The 25,922-nt window shown below is 41.5% G+C and overlaps 1 protein-coding gene across 9 annotated transcripts in view; it reads right to left on the bottom strand.

The window, feature by feature from the left end:
• The window catches only part of LOC140195483 (sickle tail protein), a 696,918-nt gene that overhangs the window by 320,007 nt on the left and 350,989 nt on the right, over nucleotides 1-25,922 (bottom strand). For 8 of the 9 annotated variants that reach the window (XM_072253835.1, XM_072253840.1, XM_072253833.1 and 5 more), the window contains exon 2: nucleotides 4,117-4,400. In XM_072253835.1, the coding sequence (XP_072109936.1) occupies nucleotides 4,117-4,400 (284 nt within the window). Of the gene's footprint in view, nucleotides 1-4,116; nucleotides 4,401-25,922 lie in introns of those variants that run through there. The other variant, XM_072253838.1, reaches the window with a different exon arrangement.

Here is a 25,922-nt window from a genome sequence, read left to right as displayed (position 1 = left end):
AAGATAGCAAAGTGTTTTCAGGTAGCTGTTTCCTCAGTTTGTAATGTAATTAAGAAATAGCAGTTAACAGGAACAGTGGAGGTCAAGTTGAGATCTGGAAGACCAAGAAAACTTTCCAAGAGAACTGCTCGTAGGATTGCTAGAAAGGCAAATCAAAACCCCCGTTTGACTGCAAAAGACCTTCTGGAAGATTTGGCAGACTCTGGAGTGGTGGTGCACTGTTCTACTGTGTAGCGACACCTGCACAAATATGACCTTCATGGAAGAGTCATCAGAAGAAAACATTTCCTGTGTCCTCACCACAAAATTCAGCATCAGAAGTTTGCAAAGGAACATCTAAACAAGCCTAATGCATTTTGGAAACAAGTCCTGTGGACTGATGAAGTTAAAATAGAACTTTTTGGCCGCAATGAGCAACGGTATGTTTGGAGACAAAAGGGTGCAGAATTTCATGAAAAGAACTCCTCTCCAACTGTTAAGTACGGGGGTGGATCGATCATGCTTTGGTCTTGTGTTGCAGCCAGTGCCACTGGTAGAGGGAAGAATGAATTCAATTAAATACCAGCAAATTCTGGAAACAAACATCACACCATCTGTAAAAAAGCTGAAGATGAAAAGAGGATGGCTTCTACAACAGGAACACACCTCAAAATCCATAATGAACTACCTCAAGAGGTGCAAGCTGAAGGTTTTGCCATGGCCCTCATAGTCCCCCGACCTAAACATCATTGAAAATCCGTGGATAGACCTCAAAAGAGCAGTACATGCAAGACGGCCCAAGAATCTCACAAAACTAGAAGCCTTTTGCAAGGAAGAATGGGTGAAAATCCCCCAAACAATTGAAAGACTCTTAGCTGGCTACAGAAAGCATTTACAAGCTGTGATACTTGCCAAAGGGGGTGTTACTAAGTACTGACCATGAAGGGTGCCCAAACTTTTGCTTTGGGCCCTTTTCCTTTTTAGTTATTTTGAAACCGTAAAAGATGGAAATTAAAAAAGTAATCTTGCTTAAAATATTAAAGAAATGTGTCATCTTTAACTTTATGCCTTTTGGAAATCAGTTCATCTTTTACTCACTTGGCTATTCACAGTAACAGAAATTTTGACCAGGGGTGCCCAAACTTTGCATGCCACCGTATCTACACTACAATAGTACAGTCATGAAATACCAATAGTTTCAAAGCAGAATGAGCAGCCTCTGAAAAGACATTTTGTTAACAAGGATATAATTATATGAGAACCATTATCACTTATTATAGCTTCTCATCTGTTCTGTCTTGGATACGAGTTTACCCTCCATACTTCAGAACTTGTTGCATCTTTTTCTCCCTATCAGAAGGCAAAGGAACATATGTAGAGAAGAAAGCTGTTTGCCCAACAAGACATTCCACCCTTCCCTATATTTCTTAATATAACAGGAATACTGCACGGAAACAAGCTGAAAGTCAGACCATATGGAATCCATACTGATCCAACAGCTGGACATGAAATTGGCTTGGTGGTGGGAGACAGAGTGTGGCAGTGGTAGGTTGTTTTTTTTTAAGATTTGAGGCCTGTAGCTAAGATGTGCTGTAGGGATCGATACTGGGTCCTCTGTTACTTGTGATTATTAATCAATATTTTGGATGAGAATGTGACTAGTAAAGTTTGCAGATAACACCAAAATTGGTGATAAAATGGACAATGTAGAAGGTTTCAAGATTACAACTAGGAAAGTAATAAGGGAATGGCAGGTGGAATCTAATAAATATAACTGTGAGATTATGCATTTTGGGAAGTTAAACCAAGGCAGGATACACACTGTGAATGAGAGGCCCTGCGGAAGTGCTGTTGACAGTCAACCCACAGGATACAAGTATATAGTTCCCTGAAAATGAGAATACAGACAGATGTAAATGAAACATTGGTTGGCCTGCACTTGGAATATTGTGTGCATATCTAATCAACCACACTTTAGGAAAGAGGTGGGTGCCATAAAGATTCACAAGGCGTTGCTGGGACTGGAGGCCTTTAGTCATCAGGAGAGAATGGATTGTTTTCCCTGGGGTGAAGGAGGCTGAGAGGTGAGATGATAAAGGCATATAAAATTATGAGAGACATAGTTGGGTAGATAGCCAGTGCTTGTTTCTCATGGTAGAGGTGTCTAAAACTACAGGGCACAGACTTAAGATGAGAGGGAGGAGGTTTAAAGAAGGTCTTAGGGGTAAATAGTAGCTTGTACATGAAATGAGCTACCAGAGGAAATAGTAGGGGCTGGAACAGTATCGATATTTAAGAGATTTCTTAATAAGATACTTGAACACGCAAAGCTGAGACGTGGGATATGGAATTAATGCAGGTACGTAGATCAGTATAGAGAGGTGTCATGGTCAGCAGAGACATGACATTTCTAAGGGCCTGTTTCTACGCTGTACCACACTGTGACTCCATTTTGCAACCTTCACTGCCCTGAAGAGGGCGGTAGCAAGACATCTTCTAGAACTGCTGCTCTTCTTCTGATGAATGTTGCTTAAACTGAAGGTCCAGGAGTTCGGCCTTGAGCAAAACAAAGTAAGGTGATATAATTGGAGGTCAGGAAAGTGTGCAACTTGAAGCAGGACCACCGAGGGTAGTATTGAAATGCACATATTGTTCTTGTTCTTCCTGAGGAGTTGTGTGTGAGGATCTGTCTAAGCAACTTATAGATGGCACACACTGCAGTAGAGGGTAGCAGTGAAGGAGGTTATTAATATCTCAGTTACTGTACAGAGTGCCAAAAGGATAAGCTGCTTTGTTCCAGATGGGTTGAGCTTATTTAGTGTTTTTGGATTTGCACTAATTGAGGCAACTCAAGGATTTCCATCATGCTCTTAACATGTACCTTGTGGAAAGGTTTTGGGGTTTAGGAAGCGAGTCACTCACAGATGGGTACTCTGTCTCTGACATTCTGTTGTCGCCATGGTATTAACATGGCTGGCCTTCTTTTATTTCCTGGTAATGGCAACCCAAGGATACTGAAAATTATGGGCTTGATCATCATAATGCCATCAGCTATCAGGGTGCAGGGTGAACTGGAGAAGGACATCTTAACACAGTTGGTTCCCTTGTTACTAGAGGCAGAGCTGAGAAGAACTGGTCCTTGTCTTTCCAGGAAGCAGCTAGAAAATCAATCAAAAATGATATGAGCTATGGGAAGGAAATTTTCAGTGATCACCCAGTTTGCTCAATGGCATTAGCCCCGCAATCTGTTGGTGAGCGCAAACTAAAATATTGTGCGGAGCAGCAAAGGCTGAGAGGTGAAGTGATACAAGATTAAGAGAGAGTCGATGATAAAAGTTCCCTTTTCCCATAATAAGGGTGCCTTCAACCAGAATATTGGTTTAAGATGAGAGAGAGGAAATTTGGAGGGAATAGGAGGAAATTTTATTCTCACAGCCAGAGAATAATTCAAGCTGGAATGCTCTGATGAAGGGTCTTCAATCTGAAACATTTACTGGTTTCTCTGTCCACACAAGCAGCTTGACTGACTGTCTTCTTTCAGCCTTTCAATGAAAACCTAAGGAGGTGGTGGAGGTAGGCACTCTCAACATTTAGAGTCACAGAATTTTACAGTACTGAAATGGGCTCTTTGGCTCATCACACCCATGTTGACCCTTTTTCCTATCTACACTCATCCCACTTGCCTAATCTAGGTCAATATACTTCTATGCCTTGCCTATTTAAATGTCTGTCTAAATGACTTTAAACATAGCATCTATCTGAATCCATCAACCCCATCTGATAGCAGGTATCAAACACCTTCTATGCAGAAAAATGAAATTCCTCTCAAGTCTCCATCATTGCGTGTTATTTACCTCTCAGTTTTAAGTTGAACTGGCCACCATGTAGTGGGTTATCTGATTTTAAATACTGTGAACACCCACATTATTTGGATATTGGACTGTGACTTTGGGGCTTTCTGCTGAAAAATTTACTTGGTAAGCAGGCAGCTGTCATTCTCTCGCCCGCCCCCGCATGACAGAAAGGCCATAACTGTTGAGAGAAATAGCATCATACACCAGCAGGCAATGCCTTCTGGAAAAGAGCTGAAGAAAGTCAATTCAGTAAGTGACAAGGCTTGGGTCAAGGCTCTCATACCTGATCTTTGAGTCGTTCCTGTTGCCCCATAATGGCAGTTGCATGATGGGGATATTTCTGCTTCAGGTGTTCCAAGAAAGCCTCTCTTTTCCTGTCCATTTCCGAAGGCTGCATTCCCAATATTTCTTTGGAGCTACGAGCTCCACCTACGGTGTGCCGTCGTGGGATGTTCCGAGCAACTTTAGTATTTGAGGCCCGATTATTTCCATTGGCAAGCGTTTCCTTTGGTTTAATGCGCTCAGCATCATCTGATGAGGTTACACGCAAGTTTGATTTCCCATGATCTAAAAAAAGTAAACAGAATACAAACATAAAAGAATATTCCGGGTTTTCTCTCCAACCTGCCTGAATATAATTGCTGTTTATTTCTTTTGCATTTGGGCATCATATGTATTTCTTTCACAAGTTTCCATTCTAGGTCCCATTCTTTTCTCTATATATATGCTTCCCCTCAGCCAAATCATTCAAAAGCACGACATTTCCTTCTATTGTTATGCTGATAACACACAGCTTTATCTCCCCTTGAAACCAAACGACCAGTCAAATCTAGTCAGCCTCATGAACTGCCTTGAGGACATAAAGTGTTGGATGGCACAAAACTGCCTACTGCCGAATGAAGGCAAGTCTGATGTTGTCCTATTTGGCCCCCTGACTCCATCAAAGTGATTACCAACAGTCTTGGTAACCTGTCCACCTTTGTCAAACCCCATGTCAAAAAACCTTGGTGTCATATTTGATTCTGCCTTTAAGTTTGTCAAGCAAGTTAATGCAGTAGTAAATAGCAAGTTTTTTCCAGCTTCGTACTATTGCCAAAATCAAGTTGTTTCTCTCTTTCAAAGATTTTGAGAAAGTCATCCACGCCCTTATATCCTCCCACTTGGATTACTCCAACTCCCTGTATACTGGGATTAGTCAGTCGTCCCTGTCCCGCCTGCAACTGGTCCAGAACGCTGCAGCCAGGCTCCTGACAGGTGCCTGGAAGAGGGACCATATTGCTTCTATCCTGGCCTCTCTCCACTGGCTACCAGTACAGTTTAGAATTGATTTTAAGGTTCTCCTGTTCGTTTATAAATCCCTAATTGGGCTGGCCCCCTCCTATATCGCAGACCTTCTAACCCCTTATTCTACTTCTAGGTCCCTCAGGTTGGCTGACTTGGGGCTCTGGGCTGTCCCGCAATCTAAATTTAAGTTCAGGGGTGACCGCGTCTTTGCTATTGCAGCTCCTAGACTGTGGAACAGCATTCCCCTCCCTATCAGATCTGAACCCTCCATTGACTCTTTTAAGTCCAGGCTCAAAACTTACCTTTATTCACTAGCGTTTGAATCTTCCTGATGTGGCTGATTTTTGGCTTGTCCCTAGGCTCATGTGTTGTTTATTTTGTGCCTATAAGCTGTGTGCTTTGTTGTTTATCCTGGCTTTATAAGCCTCTGGCTAGGATCTTTATGTCCTCGTTGTCCACAGGATTGGTACCGGAGGATTGGAGGGAGGCCAATGTTGTCCCCTTGTTCAAAAAAGGTAGTAGGGATAGTCTGGGTAATTATAGACCAGTGAGCCTTACGTCTGTGGTGGGAAAGCTGTTGGAAAAGATTCTTAGAGATAGGAGCTATAGGCATTTAGAGAATCATGGTCTGATCAGGGACAGTCAACATGGCTTTGTGAAGGGCAGATCGTGTCTAACAAGCCTGATAGAGTTCTTTGAGGAGGTGACCAGGCATATAGATGAGGGTAGTGCAGTTGATGTGATCTACATCGATTTTAGTAAGGCATTTGACAAAGTTCCACACGGTAGGTTTATTCAGAAAATCAGAAGGCATGGGATTCAGGGAAGCTTCGCCAGGTGGATTCAGAATTGGCTTGCCTGCAGAAGGCAGAGGGTGGTGGAGGGAGTACATTCGGATTGGAGGGTTGTGACTAGTGGTGTCCCACAAGGATTGGTTCTGGGACCTCTACTTTTCGTGATTTTTATTAACGACCTGGATGTGGGGGTAGAAGGGTGGGTTGGCAAGTTTGCAGACAACACAAAGGTTGGTGGTGTTATGGATAGTGTAGAGGATTGTCGAAGATTGCAGAGAGACATTGATAAGATGCAGAAGTGGGCTGAGAAGTGACAGATGGAGTTCAACCCGGAGAAGTGTGAGGTGGTACACTTTGGAAGGACAAACTCCAAGGCAGAGTACAAAGTAAATGGCAGGATACTTGGAAGTGTGGAGGAGCAGAGGGATCTGGGGGTACATGAAAGTTGCCTCACAGCTTTCCCACCACAGGGTAGTTAAGAAAGTTTATGGAGTGTTAGCTTTCATAAGTGGAGAGATAGAGTTTAAGAGTCGCGGGGTAATGATGCAGCTCTATAAAACTCTGGTTAGGCCACACTTGCAGTACCATGTCCAGTTCTGATCACCTCACTATAGGAAGGATGTGGAAGCATTGGAAAGGGTACAGAGGAGATCTACCAGGATGCTGACTGGTTTAGAGAGTATGCATTATAATCAGAGATTGAGGGAGCTAGGGCTTTACTCTCTGGAGAGGAGGAGGATGAGAGGAGACATGATAAAGGTATACAAGATATTAAGAGGAATAGATAGAGAGGACAGCCAGCACCTCTTCCCCAGGGCACCACTGCTCAATACAAGGGGACATGGCTTTAAGGTAAGGGGTGGGAAGTTCAAGGGGATATTAGAGGAAGGTTTTTTACTCAGAGAGTAGTTGGTGCGTGGAATGCACTGCCTGATTCAGTGGTGGAGGCAGATACACTAGTGAAATTTAAGAGACTACTAGACAGGTATACGGAGGAATTTAAGGTGGGGGATTATATGGGAGGCAAGGTTTAAGGGTCAGCACAACATTGTGGGCCGAAGAGCCTGTACAGTGCTGTACTGTTCTATGTTCTATACTTATATCTGTGTTTCTTGTATTTGTGATTTTGGCTACCTGTTATGGTTTGTACAGCACTTTGGTCAACATGGGTTGTTATTAAATGTGTTTTATAAATAAATTTGACTTGACTTGATCAATTTTTTGTCAAACTATGCTCAGCCCCTCCCTGTGGAACTGTAATAATACACACCTACCCTAGACCACCTCCTTCCCCTCCATTCCCAGTGCTCCAACACAACTTCACAGATGACTTCCTTAAGCTTTTTTTGCCAATTTGAAGGTATTATGCCTTTGTTGCTAATGATGTAGTCCCCTCCATTGAAATACAAGCTTGGTAATCATCCTCCTAAATACATCCCAATCTTCAGGTCCAATGCTGAACTTGCAGCCAACCAAATGTTTCAAATTCTCTGCCCCACTTCCACCATGGAGTCTTAGACCTCTGCTTCATATACTCAAAGCAAACTGGATACATTTCTGTGTTTGTAGAAAAGCATTTTACAGTCTTCCATGCTCATTATGTCATGCAACAATTTCAGTTTTTAACCCCTACTCCCATCTCTAATCAGAAAGAAAATGTTCTTAGAACTTTAAGAGGCCATTTCTGCCTTCTGTCCTAACGTAAAAGTTCCCAAACTCCATTTTTGGTCCCTATAACTTGTTTGAGGTTATTAATGTGCGACATTTTCCTTTCCTGGGGAAAAGCCATGGATAGACATAAGTTGCTCTTGTGAAGAACTCTCTTCTAATGTTGGAATGAGGGTCATTATTCTGGCAGAATACAAGTAATCTAACTTAACCAGCAGCGTTTGTGCCTTGCACTTGGAAGATCAAGTAGATATATTCCCACTTGAAATGTCCATTACAACCCACATCATCTGTATCGCAAGCGTTTGCATTCCAAGTCAGGAATTACAGGGTCAAAATCCACTTCAAAGTTTCAACAAGTATTCCAGAATGTCAGATTCGGACCCCTCTGAGAAAGTACTGCACCATTTCCGATCCTGCCTTTCAACTGAAATATGAACCAGAAACTTGTTAAGATATGTAAGATCCTGTGGGGCTATCTGAAATTATTCACCTATAAGCCAATAAAAAAAAGCGATAAAACCATTAAAAAAACAGGAGGTCATCCAGCCGCTAAAGCTGTTCCACTATTCAAAAAGGTCATAGCTGATCCAATTTTCCTTGAATCCACATTCCTACTCTTGTCCCACAATTATTCATTTACTGATGAAAGATCTATCAATTTCAGCTTTGAGTATGTTCAAGGACTCAGCCTCCATTGTTCCAAACTGGACAAACTCCACTCATTAGAGATCTACAGTTCATTGCTATTTCTAGTATTCAGGAAAACAAAGGAACATAAACAACAGAAGAAGCAGCAGAGAATGAAACCCCTCTTGCCTGCTCTACCACTTAATAAGATCATTCATGGGTGGTCTTTTAGATCAACAGCACTTTCCTGCAATAACCCTATAAGCTTCCATTCCCTTGCCAGCTTAATATCAAGCCTCCTTTCAATCAGATCATTAAATTAGATTTCATTCTCTTTAAACTCAACAGAGTACAGATCCAACCTACTTATCTCTCCCAATACAACGCCACCATCCTGGCAATCAGTCTGGCAAAACTTTGCTGCACTCCCTCTGTTGCCACCATGTGCTTCCTGGATAGGTTCTGGACCATTTGTTTCCTCTCACCTAAATCAGAGCTATGGATTGTGAAGAGTTCTGCTAGATTATTCTCAGAGTTACAGCCTCCCATTCTGAAAATGATCCATTTCTTCTTTCTTTCAGTTGTGAACAAAACTTCAATTCATCGTGACGAATTATGCTGAATACCATGTGCTACTATTTTGTGTAGCAGCTAATAAAGTCCACATACGTAACATCAGCTGGTTTACCCACATCATTTCTGCTAACTACAAGCAGAAAAATTCCCAGTGATTTAACCAAACATGATATTCCTTTTGTAAATTCATACTGATTCAACCAACTCTACTATTCTTTTTTCAGTGTTCTTTTACTTAATAATAGATTCCAGCACCTTCTCTACTGTTGAAATCGGGTGAGCTGGTCTATTGTTCCCTCTTTTATTTAAATCTCCCCTTCTTAAACTAGAAATATGGGATAAATGGACAAGAAGAAAAAAAAAATCACAATTTCCTTCCACTCTTAGTTCTCAAAATCACACTTGACAATGTCAGTCTCCACCTGAAAAAGCTCATTATAATTTAGAATAGAGACATCCCACACTGTCAGATCTATAAAACTGAGAAAGCAAGCTTACCATTCCGAAAAATTGCTTGTCCAGCAGGTTCTGTAAAGGACACTTATTCAGACTTACACTGTAACGTGATTTGGTAATTCAACAGTCTCATCACAAAATAGTTACATCTTCTGATTGGCAGCCCCCTACTGCCAGATTATGACTCTGAGTGTGTTAGTTTGAGAGATCAAGGTATAAGGGCAAGAATCAAAACACAAAGCAGCTTTGCATTTGATAAAACCAAATAAAAGAATAGATCAGGAAGCAATAATAAAAGGATAAGTTTGTGTTTTAAAATTCTGTAGGTTATTATAAGCAAACAAGAACTGAGGAATATGAAATAATAAATCTTGATTTCAGCTCAGTGAGGGAATAAGGGTTAGAAAAGATTACAAAGAAAACATTAAAAAATCATGAGAGAAATTCAGAGAAGTCCTGACCTTGAATTAATGAGATAAAAGATAAAAGAAAAATGTAAAATGCAGTTTGCAAGTGGAGTTCGTCAGTTTCATTCTGTTACTTTGGGGTTTAAAGGAACTTTTGGAAGAGTTGGTCTTTTAGAACCTGACTCTTGGTTCTCTGTGTTTCCCTCAACCATTGCCTGTCAATCTGCACTAGTCACATCAGTCTATACAGAGTGCATATTCCTCTATTCCCTGCCTGCTCATATGTCTTCTTAAATGTTGCTATCGCATCTGCTTCAACAAACTCCACTGGCAGCACATTCCAGGTACCTACCATTATGTTTAAAAATAAATTGCTCTGTAAATCTTCTTTAAACTCTTCCACTCTCACCTTAAACCTCTGCCCTCCACTATTTCATATTTCCACCTTAGGAAAAAGACTATCTACCCCATCTATGTGTCTTATAATTTTATATACTTCAACAAATATCATGACATTTGTTAGTGATAATAAACCTGATTCTGGTTCTGGACCATAGACCACTGTCAAGTTAAAACCAACGAACGGGTATTGGCTTCAGCAGCAAGAGAAAAACAGCGGTTCGAAAAAGCTCTTCAAAGCTCCTGTGAGTTGCTGATTGATGGCACTGACCATAGGAGCTGAAGACTTCACAGACTCTAACTCCAGGACACCATCTACAAACAGAAGACTTCACTGTCAGTGAAAGTAATTGACATCAGGTATCAAGAGACTTTCTGGCTATACGTCAAGTAGACAAGTCTGAGCAGATCGCGACAAGTGATAGAAAAGAAGAAAATGGCAGCCCTAAACACGGAACACAGGAACATTAAAGAGGGTCAGATGAGGGAGCTGAGGGTAGAGAAACTCTCAAAGTACAGCATCACCATTTTAGCAAGAAATGGGATAAAACTGCTCTTCAACTACTAACAGGGTAAACAGAGAATCATGGTGCATATATCTGAGCACGATAATCTGTCACATGAAAGCTCAAAGTAAATTTATTACAAAATTACATATATGTCACCATATACAACCCCAAGATTCATTTTCTTGCTGGCATACTCAGTGAATCCAATAACCATTTTGAATCAATGAAAGACCGGACCAACAGGGCAGCCAACCAATGTGTAAAAGACAATAAACTGTGCAAATATAATTAAAAAAAGAAAATAATTATAATAAATTAGAAATAAATATCTAGAACAATGAAGATTCCTTGAAAATGAGTTGATAAGTTGTAGGAACAGTTCAGTGATGGGGCAAGTGAAGTTGAGTGAAGATTTTCCCCTCTGGATCAGCAGCCTGCTGGTTGAGGGTTAATAACTGTTCCTGAACCTGGTAGTGAGAGTCCTGAGGCCCCTGTATCTTCTTCCTGATGGCAGCAGTGGAAAGACAGCATGACCTGGGTGGTGGGGGACCCAGATGATGAATGCTGCTTTTCTGTAACAAGGCTCCATGCAGATACGCTCAGTAATGGGGAGGGCTTTACCCATTGATAGACTTGGACATATCCACTACTAATATAGTTTTCTCATGCACTTACAAGCAGCGATGTAGTTACCACGGCACAATTACAGCTTTTGACGTTCAACCTCGGCGTCCGCTCCAAGGGGTCTCTGGACATCCTCCCCATGGAATGTGTGGGACTTTTCCAGGTCCTCAAAAGTTTCTACCCACGGTCCAAATACATACCAGGCAGGTTAATTGGTCATTATAAATTGTCCCGAGGTTAGGTTAGGTTAAATCAGGGTTCTCGGGGATTGCTGGGCAGTGCAGCTCAGAGGGCCAGAAAGACCTATTCTGCACTTGATCTTCAATTGAAGGACATTTTTAAGAAGAATAGAAATACTCTTTGCAGCTAAAGAAACTGCCAATGAGGAGGATAATGTCGAACGTTCAGAAGCACCAAATAGTAGAGAACAACAGTACTACTAACGGAGAAAAGCTCTGAAATCGTGCATACTTACTGATCTAGAGCTCCATAGAAAACCAGAAGATATTCATGGAAGTAGCATAGAAATTGGAAAATTATTTCCATTTGAGATAGCACAGAGTTATAAATTCATCAAAATATCAATGCACTCCAATAATTGAGATTTGGACCTGTATAGAATCACACTGGTGGGGGATATGGCAGGAAGCAGCAAAAAGTCAAGATAACACCACATAAGTGTATCATCAGAGCACTAGATTACTTCAGCATTAGAAGAGATATCTACTATATTATGTGCTTTAGAGCTCTCTGTGCCTTCTGGAGATTGAATTACTATAGATAGTATTTTCCAGCACACAGATCACTTACAGATAAACTACAGTGATAACAATACCTCTATACAAAGAGAGGAGAGAGGAAAACAATGGTCCAGAAACCATCCCAGGACACTTGATCAGCACCCCAACTTCAAAGAGAATTTATTATCAAAGTACATATAAAAGATACTACCTTCAGTTTCATTTTCTTGCAGACATTTACTGGAAAATAAAGAAATATAATAGAATTCATGAAAATCTATAAATAACAAAGGCTGACCAATGTGCAAAAGAAGATAAATCGTGCAAATAATAAAAAAGTTTTTTAAATATTACTGAGAACAGCAGCTGCAGAGCCCCTGCGAGTGAGTCTATTGGTTGTGGAGTCTGTTCAGCACTGTGATGAGTGAAGTTATCCTTGCTGGTTCAGGAGCCTAATGGTTGTAGGGACTCAAGGTTAAAGCAAATTTCAATTTATTAAGATTTAGATATTCAGACAACTTCCAAGCATAACAGTTTTTCGGGGCATATTTGTACGTGAAAGTTGTCTGTCTGGCTCTGAGACCAAACAATTACAGTTTTAGTCTCCTTACTCAATAAAGGATGTATTTATTGCAGAGGGAGTGCAGTAAAGATACATCACATTGATTCCAGAGGCAGTAGGCCCGAGGGGTGAGGAGGGATCGAGTGGTCTATGCCTGTGTTCTCAAGAGTTTAGAAAATGAAGGGTGACCATGTTAAGACATAAAAACAATCAAAAATTCTGACAGAGTCTTTGACCTCTGAAGTGTTTCTTTTCCTAAAGATGCAGTCTCATCTGCTGAGTTTTCACTGCATTTTGTTTTTATATTTTACATTTTGCACAGTTTTTTTCATATTTTCATAGATATTTCCTCATGGACTAGCCGGAGTAAATGCCCAGGTAGTCTAGAACTAGGATATTCAAACTGAAAATAGGGGAAGACCATTTAGGATTGAATGAGGAGAAATTACTTCATTCAAAGTGTGATGAACCTCGGAATTCTCTACACTGATAGAATACTTGTTTACTGCGTACAAACTAGAGGTTAATTTATTGTGGTATATGAAAGGAATCTAATGATAGGCAGGAAAAAAAAGTGTTGGGGAAGATCAGCCATGGATCTACTTGACTGGCAGAGCTAGCTTCAGGAGCTGAATGTCCTAATCCTATTTCTTGTGTTATTATTTTTGTGCTTTGTTAAACACTTAATGGATAAATTGCATTGAGTTACAGACAGAGGTTCCAAAGACAAGCTTCAGTAATCAGTTCAGCAATCCATGAAGACCTCACGACCCTGCTCTCTGTTTTTGCACTTCATTTTTATATATTTTTATATTTCATCTTTAACAAGTATTTATACAGACATATTGCAATGGCATATGGATATGCAATGGCAAGCATTTAAAGGTTGCATGGATGAACTACAACAATTGTTCATCCCAGTTTGGCAAAAGAATAAATCAAGGAAGGTAGTGCACCCGTGGCTGACAAGAGGAATTAGGGATAGTATCAATTCTAAAGAAGAAGCATACAAATTAGCCAGAGAAAGTGGCTCACCTGAGGACTGGGAGAAAGTCAGAGTTCAGGAGAGGAGGACAAAGGGCTTAATTAGGAAGGGGAAAAAAGATTATGAGAGAAAACTGGCAGGGAACATAAAAACGGACTGTAAAAGCTTCTATAGATATGTAAAAAGGAAAAGACTGGTAAAGACAAATGTAGGTCCCCTGCAGGCAGAAACAGGTGAATTGATTATGGGGAGCAAGGACATGGCAGACCAATTGAATAATTACTTTGGTTCTGTCTTCACTAAGGAGGACATAAATAATCTTCCAGAAATAGTAGGGGACAGAGGGTCCAGTGAGATGGAGGAACTGAGCGAAATACATGTTAGTAGGGAAGTGGTGTTAGGTAAATTGAAGGGATTGAAGGCAGATAAATCCCCAGGGCCAGATGGTCTGCATCCTAGAGTGCTTAAGGAAGTAGCCCAAGAAATAGTGGATGCATTAGTGATAATTTTTCAAAACTCGTTAGATTCTGGACTAGTTCCTGAGGATTGGAGGGTGGCTAATGTAACTCCACTTTTTAAAAAAAAAGGGAGAGAGAAATCGGGGAATTATAGACCGGTCAGCCTAACGTCGGTGGTGGGGAAACTGCTGGAGTCAGTTATCAAGGATGTGATAACAGCACATTTGGAAAGCGGTGAAATGATCGGACAAAGTCAGCATGGATTTGTGAAAGGAAAATCATGTCTGACGAATCTCATAGAATTTTTTGAGGATGTAACTAGTAGAGTGAATAGGGGAGAACCAGTGGATGTGGTATATTTGGATTTTCAAAAGGCTTTTGACAAGGTCCCACACAGGAGATTAGTGTGCAAACTTAAAGCATGCGGTATTGGGGGTAAGGTATTGGTGTGGGTGGAGAATTGGTTAGCAGACAGGAAGCAAAGAGTGGGAATAAACGGGACCTTTTCAGAATGGCAGGCGGTGACTAGTGGGGCACCGCAAGGCTCAGTGCTGGGACCCCAGTTGTTTACAATATATATTAATGACTTGGATGAGGGAATTAAATGCAGCATCTCCAAGTTTGCGGATGACACGAAGCTGGGTGGCAGTGTTAGCTGTGAGGAGGATGCTAAGAGGATGCAGGGTGACTTGGATAGGTTGGGTGAGTGGGCAAATTCATGGCAGATGCAATTTAATGTGGATAAATGTGAAGTTATCCACTTTGGTGGCAAAAATAGGAAAACAGATTATTATCTGAATGGTGGCCGATTAGGAAAAGGGGAGGTGCAACGAGACCTGGGTGTCATTATACACCAGTCATTGAAAGTGGGCATGCAGGTACAGCAGGCGGTGAAAAAGGCGAATGGTATGCTGGCATTTATAGCGAGAGGATTCGAGTACAGGAGCAGAGAGGTACTACTGCAGTTGTACAAGGCCTTGGTGAGACCACACCTGGAGTATTGTGTGCAGTTTTGGTCCCCTAATCTGAGGAAAGACATCCTTGCCATAGAGGGAGTACAAAGAAGGTTCACCAGATTGATTCCTGGGATGGCAGGACTTTCATATGAAGAAAGACTGGATGAACTGGGCTTGTACTCATTGGAATTTAGAAGATTGAGGGGGGATCTGATTGAAACGTATAAGATCCTAAAGGGATTGGACAGGCTAGATGCAGGAAGATTGTTCCCGATGTTGGGGAAGTCCAGAACGAGGGGCCACAGTTTGAGGATAGAGGGGAAGCCTTTTAGGACCGAGATTAGGAAAAACTTCTTCACACAGAAAGTGGTGAATCTGTGGAATTCTCTGCCACAGGAAACAGTTGAGGCCAGTTCATTGGCTATATTTAAGAGGGAATTAGATATGGCCCTTGTGGCTACGGGGGTCAGGGGGTATGGAGGGAAGGCTGGGGCGGGGTTCTGAGTTGGATGATCAGCCATGATCATAATAAATGGCGGTGCAGGCTCGAAGGGCCGAATGGCCTACTCCTGCACCTATTTTCTATGTTTCTATGTTTCTATATTAACAAGTTAAAGAAGGACAGAATCCTAATATAAGCAAATAAAATTAGTCTAGGTGGCAGGGGGATCTCATTGAAACCTACCGAATGTTGAAAGAACTAGATAAGGTGGATGTGGAGAGGATGTTTCCTCTGGTGGAGGTATCTAGAACTAGAGGAAACAGCCTCAAAACTGAGGGGTGATTTTTTAGAATAGAAGTAAAGGTGGCTTTTTTTTAAGTCAAAGAATAGTGGATCTGTGGAATGCTCTGCCACAGACTGCAGTGGTGGCCAAGTCTGTGGGTATATTTAAGACGGAAGTTGGTAGTTTCCTGATCAGTCAGGGTATCAAAGAATATGGCAAAAAGTCAGATGTATGGGGTTGAGTGGGATCTGGTATCAGCCGTGATGAAATGGTAGAGCAGACTCGATGGGCTGAATGGCCTAATTCTGCTCCTATGTCTTATGGTCTTTAAACCTGACTACAGTAGCTTATTCATTGTCTACTGGCTGAATGCAAGATGAAAGGTAAATGTGCATCCACACCATGTCAGTAATGTACAGCAAACTTAGATGAATTCTCACCACTTCCCCCAAAATCGCGGATTAGGTACATACCAAAAGTAAATATGTGTAAAGGCATACAACATCACTGAAGAGATAAGGTAGGTATGATAAACTGCATGATTTTACTGTTTCCATGCTATAGTATGCAAATTCAGGAATCATTGAACTGGAATTTTGTTCAATTCATCTTGAAGCATGCAATGAAGAAATCGAGCATTTCCTCAGGACACAGCTGCTTTGAGGTACAGGCCAAATACCACATGCAATCTGCAAAACAGCAGGTCTTCTATCATTGAAAATCAAAAAGAAACTGCAAGAAATCTTATATCAGAGATAATATTTTGTCCCATCTATCTCCCTCTGCAACCTAAAATAAACATGTTTACTCTCGGACCCAATTCTGAAGCCGAGTCTTTGACTTGAAATAACTGTGTTCTTCCTCTCAAAGTCTTTGATGAAAATGGAATGGATTTCAAAGGCAGAATAAGACACAGCAAATTAAGTCTGGGGCTCCCCAGTGGAAGTTACTTCCTAGGAATATATTCCTGCAGCAAAGATTCACAAGACACATTTCTAAGACGAGGAGAAAGCCTTATGGGAAGATGTTGCGTTGTTTCAGCCCAGTAACGGATTTAGAACTAGGAATCAGACTCAAATTTAAGATTTATTTATTTTTCACACATACATTGAAATGCGTCCTTTGTATCAATAACCAACACAACCTGAAGATGTGCTGGGGGAAACCCACAAGTGTCACCACACATTCCAAATCAGAATCAGGTTTATTCTCACCGGCATGTGTCATGAAATTTGTTAACTTAGCAGCAGCAATTTAATGCAATACATAATATAGAAGAAAAAGAACAAAACAAAATAATAATAATAAGTAAATTATTTATAAGTAAATTAATAATAAGTAATAAAGTGGTAAAGTAATTACAGTATACGTATATTGAATAGGTTAAAAATTGTGCAAAGAACAGAAATGATATATTAAGAAAGTGAGGTAGTGTCCAAGGGTTCAATGTCCATTTAGGAATCCGATGGCAGAGGGGAAGAAGCTGTTCCTGAATCGCTGAGTGTCTGCCTTCAGGCCTCTGGACCTCCTACCTGATGGTAACAGTGAGAAAAAGGCATGCCCTGGGTGCTGGAGGTCCTTAATAATGGACGCTGCCTCTCTCGGATGCTGGCTTTCTCAGACACCGCTCCCTAAAGATGTCTTAGGTACCTTGTAGGCTAGTACCCAAGATGGAGCCGACTAAATTTACAACCCTCTGCAGCTTCTTTCGATCCTGTGCAGTAGCCCCCTCCCCATACCAGACAGTGATGCAGCCTGTCAGAATGCTCTCCATGGTACATCTATAGAGGTTTTTGAGTGCACTTGTTGACATACCAAATCTCTTCAAAATCCTAATGAAGTAGAGTCGCTGCCTTGCCTTCTTTATAACTGCATCGATATGTTGGAACCAGGTTAGGTCCTCGGAGATCTTGACACCCAGGAACTTGAAACTGCTCACTCTCTCCGCTTCGGATCCCTCTAAGAGGATTGTTATGTGTTCCTTCGTCTTACCCTTCCTGAAGTCCACAATCAGCTCTTTCGCCTTACTGATGTTGAGTGCCAGGTTGTTCCAGTGCCGACACAACTTGCCCACAATGCTCATCAGAGCAACAAGCAGGAAAAACAGCAGCAAAGCAAGCCTATTTTTCCTCTTTCCTACACCCACACACTCAGACAGTCCTTCAACCTCAGGATAGGGTTTTGGGCTTTGTCTCCAGTTTCTAGCCATCAGTCTTCACCTTCTGGACTTCCCAATAATCCTTTGGGATTTGACTACCAGATTAGCCGATGACAGAACCCCAAATTCCAGGCTCACTGCCTCACCTGCCCTCGAGCCACTTAGTAACAAGGACATCCAATCTTTGGACCCAGCAAGATGAGACTTCATGACATCCATAGATCTCCTTCATCACCCGTCTACGTTTGACAGCCTTTGAGCATGGAGCAGAGGTCTAGATTCTGGATGTTCTTCATCAGCTACCTACGTCAATGGCCTTGGCCTTTGAACAGAGACTTGACCTCCAGATGTCCTTTGCCCCATGTCCACATAAGTGACCTTTAAATGCAGAGCACAGGCCTAGCCTCTGGATGTCCTTTGTCCCATGTCCACATCACTGGCCTTCCAGGGTGGAGTGGAGGCCAAGGCTCTAGATATCCTTGGTCACCCCTCTACGTCGCTGACCTTTGAGTATGGAGCAGAGGCCTAGACTCTGGTCTGACATTTAACATGCCACATTCCTGTCCAGAAACACCAACATGACCCCTAACCCACTTCTCTCCTGCCAAAAAAATCATCCCTATGAACTTAAAAAACAACTAAGTGTGGGCCACTAACTCAACCCCTTTTCTTTTATATATATTTCCTGTAAAAGCTAAATATAATACAGTGGATTCTGGTTAATTGGGACATATTGGGTTCAGTACATTTAGGCCCAATGAAGTGGCTGCCCCAGTTAGTCAAAGTTTAAAAAGCATTAAAAAAGACAAACTACCATTTAACTGAATAACAAATTATGAATTTAAACGAAATACAGAACAAACTAGAATACTACCAGAGTACTATAAAACTATGCATTAGTTCCTAATAGTCATCGATGGAGGAATTCATCCAGTGTACACTGCTGTGTTCTTTTGACCGTAAATAAACAAAATCAGCAGAGACACCTAGTGTAGATAATGGACTGCCTTTATACAAAGCTTTTGATGATTGTATCTTCCAACTCTTCATTTTCATTTAACATTCAAGTTCTTTATAGTTCCTAACCTGCTGAAGTAGTGAAATCATTTCATTTTTACCGCTAGCCATTTACACAACAGACAATAGGTGCAGGAGTAGGCCATTCAGCCCTTCGAGCCAGCACCACCATTCACTGTGACCATGGCTGATCATCCACAATCAGTATCCAGTTCCTGCCTTCTCCCCATATCCCTTCACTCTGCTATCTTTAAGAGCTCTATCTATATATAAGAGCTCTATTTCTGTCATCTCTAATCCTGAATGCTAGAAATCGAAGTGAGCAAAGCAGTTCTGAATTGTCTTACTTATTTCTCACTAACTATCAGTGACAAAAATCACTGCTTTTTGAACATGTGCACTCGCAACTGACACGATTTAAAAAGTGCTTGTTCCAACAACAGTGTAGTGTCTATGGTTACACAAGTGCGTGAGACTGAGTCAAGTTAGAAATTTTTCTGCAACAGGCTCCTGTCCCAATTAAGCGACAAAGTGCCCCAAATAAACAAAGGGAATCTTGGCTATTTTCTCAATTAGTTTTTGTTATTTAGAGTTGTCCCAAATAAATCAGGCTACCCCAATTAACCAGAATCCACTGCATTAAAAACATCTGAATGATGGAATTTTACAATAGTCTAGTGTTGTCCATAGAAGCTTGCACAGCGGTATTTCATCTCAAATTTCCAGTCTGTGAAACAGAAGTATCATGGAATCCCCAAAGATATTCAGCAATGGGATAAAAACATTTTAAAAAGCCCTTGATAATGGATTGTTCTGACACCTGTATGCAGCTGTGCACCTGGACAAAGGGGAAGGAAAATAATATAGAAACAAATATTACTGTGTGGATGAAAAGAATCGGCTAAGGGGGCAAAGAATGTTCAGCAACAAGCTATGGAATCCTTTAAAGATATTATTATATTATTTACAGATACAGCACAGAACAGGCCCTTCTGGCCCCAGTGAGCTGCGCCGCCCAACAGCCCAACCATTTAAAACTTGCCTAATCATGGGAAAATTTACAATGGGGAATTATCCTACTAACTGGCATATCTTTGGACTGTGTGCGGAAACCCACACGGCTCACGAGGAGAATGTACGAACTCTTGACAGACGGCACTGGAACCCAACTCCAAACTCCTGAACACTCCAAGCTGACTAACTGCTACACTGTGCATCCGATCACTGAGCAAATGTAACGAACTTCACAAAACTGGATTTGCAACATTGCAAGATAAAATCTATTGGTATTACTTGGCCAAATAAGTTAAAAGTATCAACAATTTTTTCAGTGCTTTCAAATATAAATACAGAGTGGCTTCAATATCATGCTAATTGCACTAGGTGAGTAAAATCCAATGCAATGTCCAACGCAAGGAGGAGGAGAAGATGGTGGCGCGACGGCAGCGCATGTGGCCACTTCTGTAGTGATGTCTGTTATCTGTCAAATAGGGGACCGTACACAATTCTGATTTGATGGAGATGGATGTGAGAGTACGGAGGAACATCTGGAAAACTTCTGAAATGCCCGCTTCGCTGCCGCTGCTACTGTGTGGTAACCGGAATCTACGGAGCAGAAGGCCCCAAAATTCTCGGCTTTGCATGTTTCAGCGGCCCGGGCGAGGTGGAAGGCACTCGGCAGGGGATGACGCTCGGGAGGCTGTATCGGAGAGGCTGGTCGGAAGCTTGAACTTTTCGGACGGATGGACTCAGTGTCGGCTGCGGTCAGCTGCTTCCAAGGCATCGGCAAGTTGACGGTGCCTGGAGGTTTATGGCAGGGAGTTTCTCCCTTTTGCCGCCGCTATCGGGGACTTGGGAGTCAATCAACTCGGGGACTTTTGAGACTTTATTTACTGTGTCCATGGTTTGTTCTTCAGCAAATTAAGGTATTGCTTTGCACTGCTGTAACTATATGTTATAATTATGCGGTTCTGTCAGTGTTAGTCATTGGTTTGTCCTGTTTTCTGTGATATCACTCTGGAGAAACATTGCATCATTTCTTAATGCATGTATGCATTTCTAAATGACAGTAAAAAGAGGACTGAGTATTCTCATAATCTAAATCTAAAATATTCCCTGAAGTAATGTTTATATACGGTATCTTCAGTAATCATTAACTTCCAGATACAACTCCGCGTACACGGAACTGCTAACTCAAAAAGCAGGAATAGACTTTTTGCATACAGGTCCTTGTGTACCAAGTAAATCATGTGTTTGTCATATGCTGTGTTGTATGGCATAGGAAAGTATGATCTTTCCATGACTGGTCTTGGCAAATTTTTCTACAGGGTGATTTACCATTGCCTTCTTCTGGGCACAAATCTCATGCCTTAAAAAAAACCAAGAAACTTCGACACACATCTGCAAATATAAGTTACACCTTTGAATTTCCTTATTTCTTTACAATAATAGAAACATAGAAAACCTACAGCACAATACAGGCCCTTCAGCCCTCAAAGCTGTGCCGAACATGTCCCTACCTTAGAAATCACCAGTGTTACCCATAGCCATCTATTTTTCAAAGCTCCCATGTACCTATCCAAAAGTCTGTTAAAAGACCCTATTGTATCCGCCTCCACCACTGTTGCCGGCAGCCCATTCCACGCACTCACCACTTTCTGTGTAAAAACTTACCCCTGACATCTCCTCTGTACCCATTCTCGAGCACCTTAAACCTGTGTCCTCTTGTGGCAACCATTTCAGCCCTGGGAAAAAGCCTCTGACTATCCTCATGATCAATGCCCCTCATCATCTTATACACCTCTATCAGATCACCTCTCATACTCCTTCGCTCCGAGGAGAAAAGGTCGAGCTCACTCAACCTGTCTTCATAAGGCATTCTCCCCAATCCAGGCAACATCCTTGTAAATCTCCTCTGCACCCTTTCTATGGTTTATATAGAAATATATCAAAATTGTGTGCCATTAAATCTCAATACAATGTAATAGCTACAGCCCACATGCTAAAGTGTTAAGCACCCAAAGTTTTTGTAATTGTATTGGTTTAAGTATAATTTTACATACAAAGTTTCAAATACAACATTAAATAATTTTTCCAGACTTCATTATTTTTACCTAATTTTAATTTAACCTTAATTAAACCAAACTGTATTTCCCAAGTATTCAAATGTTAGTTTTAGGGCATCAATATATAGAGCCCGAGTCATTCGGTGACTTGTCTTGTTTTGTAACCTGATGGTACATGGGTGTTATCAGCAAAAACATGTAGTTCTCAGCAGCTCGTCGACGAATTTATCACACTCAATCAGGTTTGTCTTCCACCAAGCGAACACTGGAGGCAGCACCAATGGGAGGGACCAAACCCCACTCCAGCATGAACGCTGGGCCACAATGCCTCCAGCGTCTCCCCTCCTGGACTGCTGTAACAGGCCAGCCCGTGGCATGACGTCTAGTCTTCACTACAACTGAGGCTACGCAGCTCCCTCACCGTCAGTGTGGCCAATAAACCAGTGAACCAGACTTGCAATATGCTGCATTACCAACGTCCAACATGGTCATGCAATTGTAACAACAACATCCAAGACTGCACAACACCTTTGTGCACTGACTCGGATGTCTTCCTGTAGCAGGCAGCAACATAGCCTGCATCATGTCCAGCTCCTCTGCCAACGTGCAACTCAGTAATGGGTTAGACCTGCTGGACTTGAAGTTCTGAACACCTTGCATTGTCTTGCAATCATAAAAGAGACATTTTTAAAAAAAACAAAAACATCTTTGGTTGGCCTCAGAGAAGCTGCTGCATCAGAGGACACTGCTAACTTACTGAGGACGGCTGGAAAAGTGGTGGATATAGCCCAGTCCATCACAAAGGCCTCCCCACTACTTAACACATCTACAAGGAGCCATGCCACAAGAAAGAAGCATCCATCAAGGATCCACACCATGCAGGCCATGCTCTCTGCTTGCAACTGCCATCTGGAAGGACTTGGGTTCTACACGACCATGTTCAGGAACAGTTATTACCCTTCAACCAGCAGGCTCCTGAACCTGCATGGATAATTGTCATAGTCATACTTTATTGACCCTGGGGGAAATTGGTTTTTGTTACAGTTGCACCATAAATAATTAAATAGTAATAAAACAATAAATAATTAAATAGCAATATGTAAATTATGCCAGGAAATAAGTCCAGGACCAGGTTATTGGCTCAGGGTCTCTGACCCTCCAAGGGAGGAGTTGTAAAGTTTGATGGCCACAGGCAGCAATGACTTCCTATGACGCTCTGTGCTGCATCTCGGTGGAATGAGTCTCTGGCTGAATGTACTCCTGTGCCCAACCAGTACATTATGTAGTGGATGGGAGACATTGTCCAAGATGGCATGCAACTTAGACAGCATCTTCTTTTAGACACCACCGTCAGAGAGTCCAGTTCCATCCCCACAACATCACTGGCCTTACGAATGAGTTTGTTAACTTCACTCACAACAACACTGAGCTGATTCCACGACCTATGGACTTGCTTTCAAAGACTCTACAACTCATGTTCTCCACATAATTCAATTATATATACATTTGAGCTCTTTATTTATTTGTTTATATATTTACTTCCATTTTACTTATTAATTCCATACATTTTATTCATATTTGTATTTGCACTGTTCGTCTTCTTTTGCACATTGGTCGTTTGTCAGCCTGTTTTGTGTAGTTTTTCACTGATTTTATTGTATTTCTTCGTGGTAATGTGAATGTCCGCAGGAAAATGAATTGTAAAGTAGTACATGGTGATATATACTTACATCAATAATAATCTTACTTTGAACTTTGAGATGTGTGTTTGATGGTTTTCCCAGATCCAATAGTTCATACCGATTACACCAATACTTTTGCATTGACACACCATAAGACATAGGAGCAGAATTAGGCCATTTGGCCCATCGAGTCTGCTCCACCATTTAATCATGGCTGACCCTTTTCTGATGCCGTGTCCAATCAAGAACTTATCTATCTCTGCCTTAAATGCACCAAACAACCTGGCCTCCACAGCTGAACGTGGCAACAAATTCCACAAATTTACCACCCTTTGGCTAAAGAAATTTCTCCACATCTCTGTTATCGATGAATGCTCTCCTATCCTTTGTCCCTCTTGTCCTAGACTCTCCTACCGTAGGAAATATCCTTTCTACATCTCGTCTGTCTCGTCATTTCAACTTCCAAAAAGTTTCAATGAGATTACCCTCCCGCCCCCCATCCTTCTAAATTCCATCAAGTACAAACCCAGAGCCATCAAACGTTCCTCGTATGATAACCCTTTCATTCCTGGAATCATCCTTGTGAACCTCCTCTGGACCCTCTTCAATGCCAGCACATCTCTTGTAATACGAAGAGCCCAAAACTGTACACAGTACTCAAGGTGAGACCTCACCAGTGCCACAGCATCACATCCCTGCTTTCATATACGAGACATCTTGAAATGAATGTTAACATGGTGTTTGCCTTCTTCAACACTGACTCAAACTGCAAGTTAACCTTTAGGGTGTTCTACACGAGGGCTCCGAAGTCCCTTTACATCTCAGATTTTTGGATTTTGTCCGTTTAGAAAATAGTTTGCACATTTATTTCTACTACCAAAGTGCATGACCAAGCATTTTCCAGCATTGTATTTCATTTGCCAGGCTGGCTGGGTGGCGCAGTGAGATCAGTTCCGGACTCCGGAGTGAAGGTTCCCGAGTTCGAATCCAAGTCGGGCCACCCCGAGCACGCTTTCCATCCGTGCCGGGTTGAGTGTCGAGCTAGCCACTTGGCCTCATAAGAAATACAAGGGTCAAGTCAGAAACGTTCATAACCTGACCTGGTTAATCCTGACACCACGTGCCAGACAAGAATGGCCGAATGTCTGGTATGACATGCTGGGAAAAAAAATTTCATTTGCCACTTTCTTTCCCATTCTCCTAATCTGTCTAAGTTCTTCTGTATTCCAGTTTCATCCAACAAACATACTGGCCAGTAGATTTATTTGCTATTGTACATTAACCCTGGAAGCAGGAGAATAAGGGAGGAGTTGATGCAAGAGAAAGTAGGTTTCAGTAAGGTAAATAAGGGAATGGGACTGACAGGATTGCTCTTAGAATGGACAGTTTCAATTGTCCAAATGATATTCTTCTGTGCTATAAGAAAATATGAATAAGAAATAAGCCTTCCTGTACCCTCCTCAAAGCCCATTGTCTTGTATCACCAGCAAATAATATGCTTCATTTCCTTATCTGAATCATTGATATACTATAGACAGTGAACTTGTTCACTTCTACAACTACACTCCTCCCAAATGAGACAATGACTTGACTTTTCTTTCAGAAATCAAAGCTGACTCTGCCCAATCCTGTGTTAATTTTCCAAGCCCATATGACCTCCTGTTCTTCAATAATACTGTGTATCCCAGCATGCAGAAAAAGGGGAGAAGGTGAGATAGAGACAGAAGTGTGATCCCAGCAACTCATCCAGATTTTTTCCAATCTTGTACACTACATTCAGTGTTCCCAATGCATTCTCCTACACACTGATTAAACCAAGCACAGACTTAGTGACTGCTTTACAGAGCATTTCTTCTGGTCTTCAAGATTAACTCTGAGCTGCTGGTTGTTCATCATTTTGATTCTCCATTCCATTCCAACTCTAACTTCTCTGCCTCTGGCCTCTAATATTTGTCCAAATGAACCCCAATATTAGTTCAAAGTTCAGATCTCGTATGTAACAACCCTCAAGATTCAACACTCAATTCAACAGCTTTAGGTACCCAAACTTTCCAGCTTGTGTGCTGGTCAGTTCTGATCAAGGGTCAAGTTGTCATATTAGTTCATTTATTATAGCTTTTCACATGTTGTCTGGCTCACTGAGAATTTCCAGCATTCTCTTTTCTTTCAGATTCCCAGCAAAAATTGTGTTTTCCAATGCTTTATCTTTCCTTTTATCTCCTCCAAATAAAAGCTAAATTTAATAGGCCTTAAGACTGTTTCTCAACCAGCTCCAACACTGTTTGCTGTCATTCACACTCTCTTGATCTCCACCATTCCCAAACATTTCCACTGTTCTCTCCATCCTTCTCCCTTCTCTGCAATTTAAAACATGTTTGACTCCTGGCTCTGATA

Source organism: Mobula birostris, chromosome 3, assembly GCF_030028105.1.
Source record: "Mobula birostris isolate sMobBir1 chromosome 3, sMobBir1.hap1, whole genome shotgun sequence".
NCBI lineage: Eukaryota > Metazoa > Chordata > Chondrichthyes > Myliobatiformes > Myliobatidae > Mobula > Mobula birostris.
Note: the sequence above shows the minus strand (reverse complement) of the source record. Positions and strands in the feature narration are given on the sequence as shown.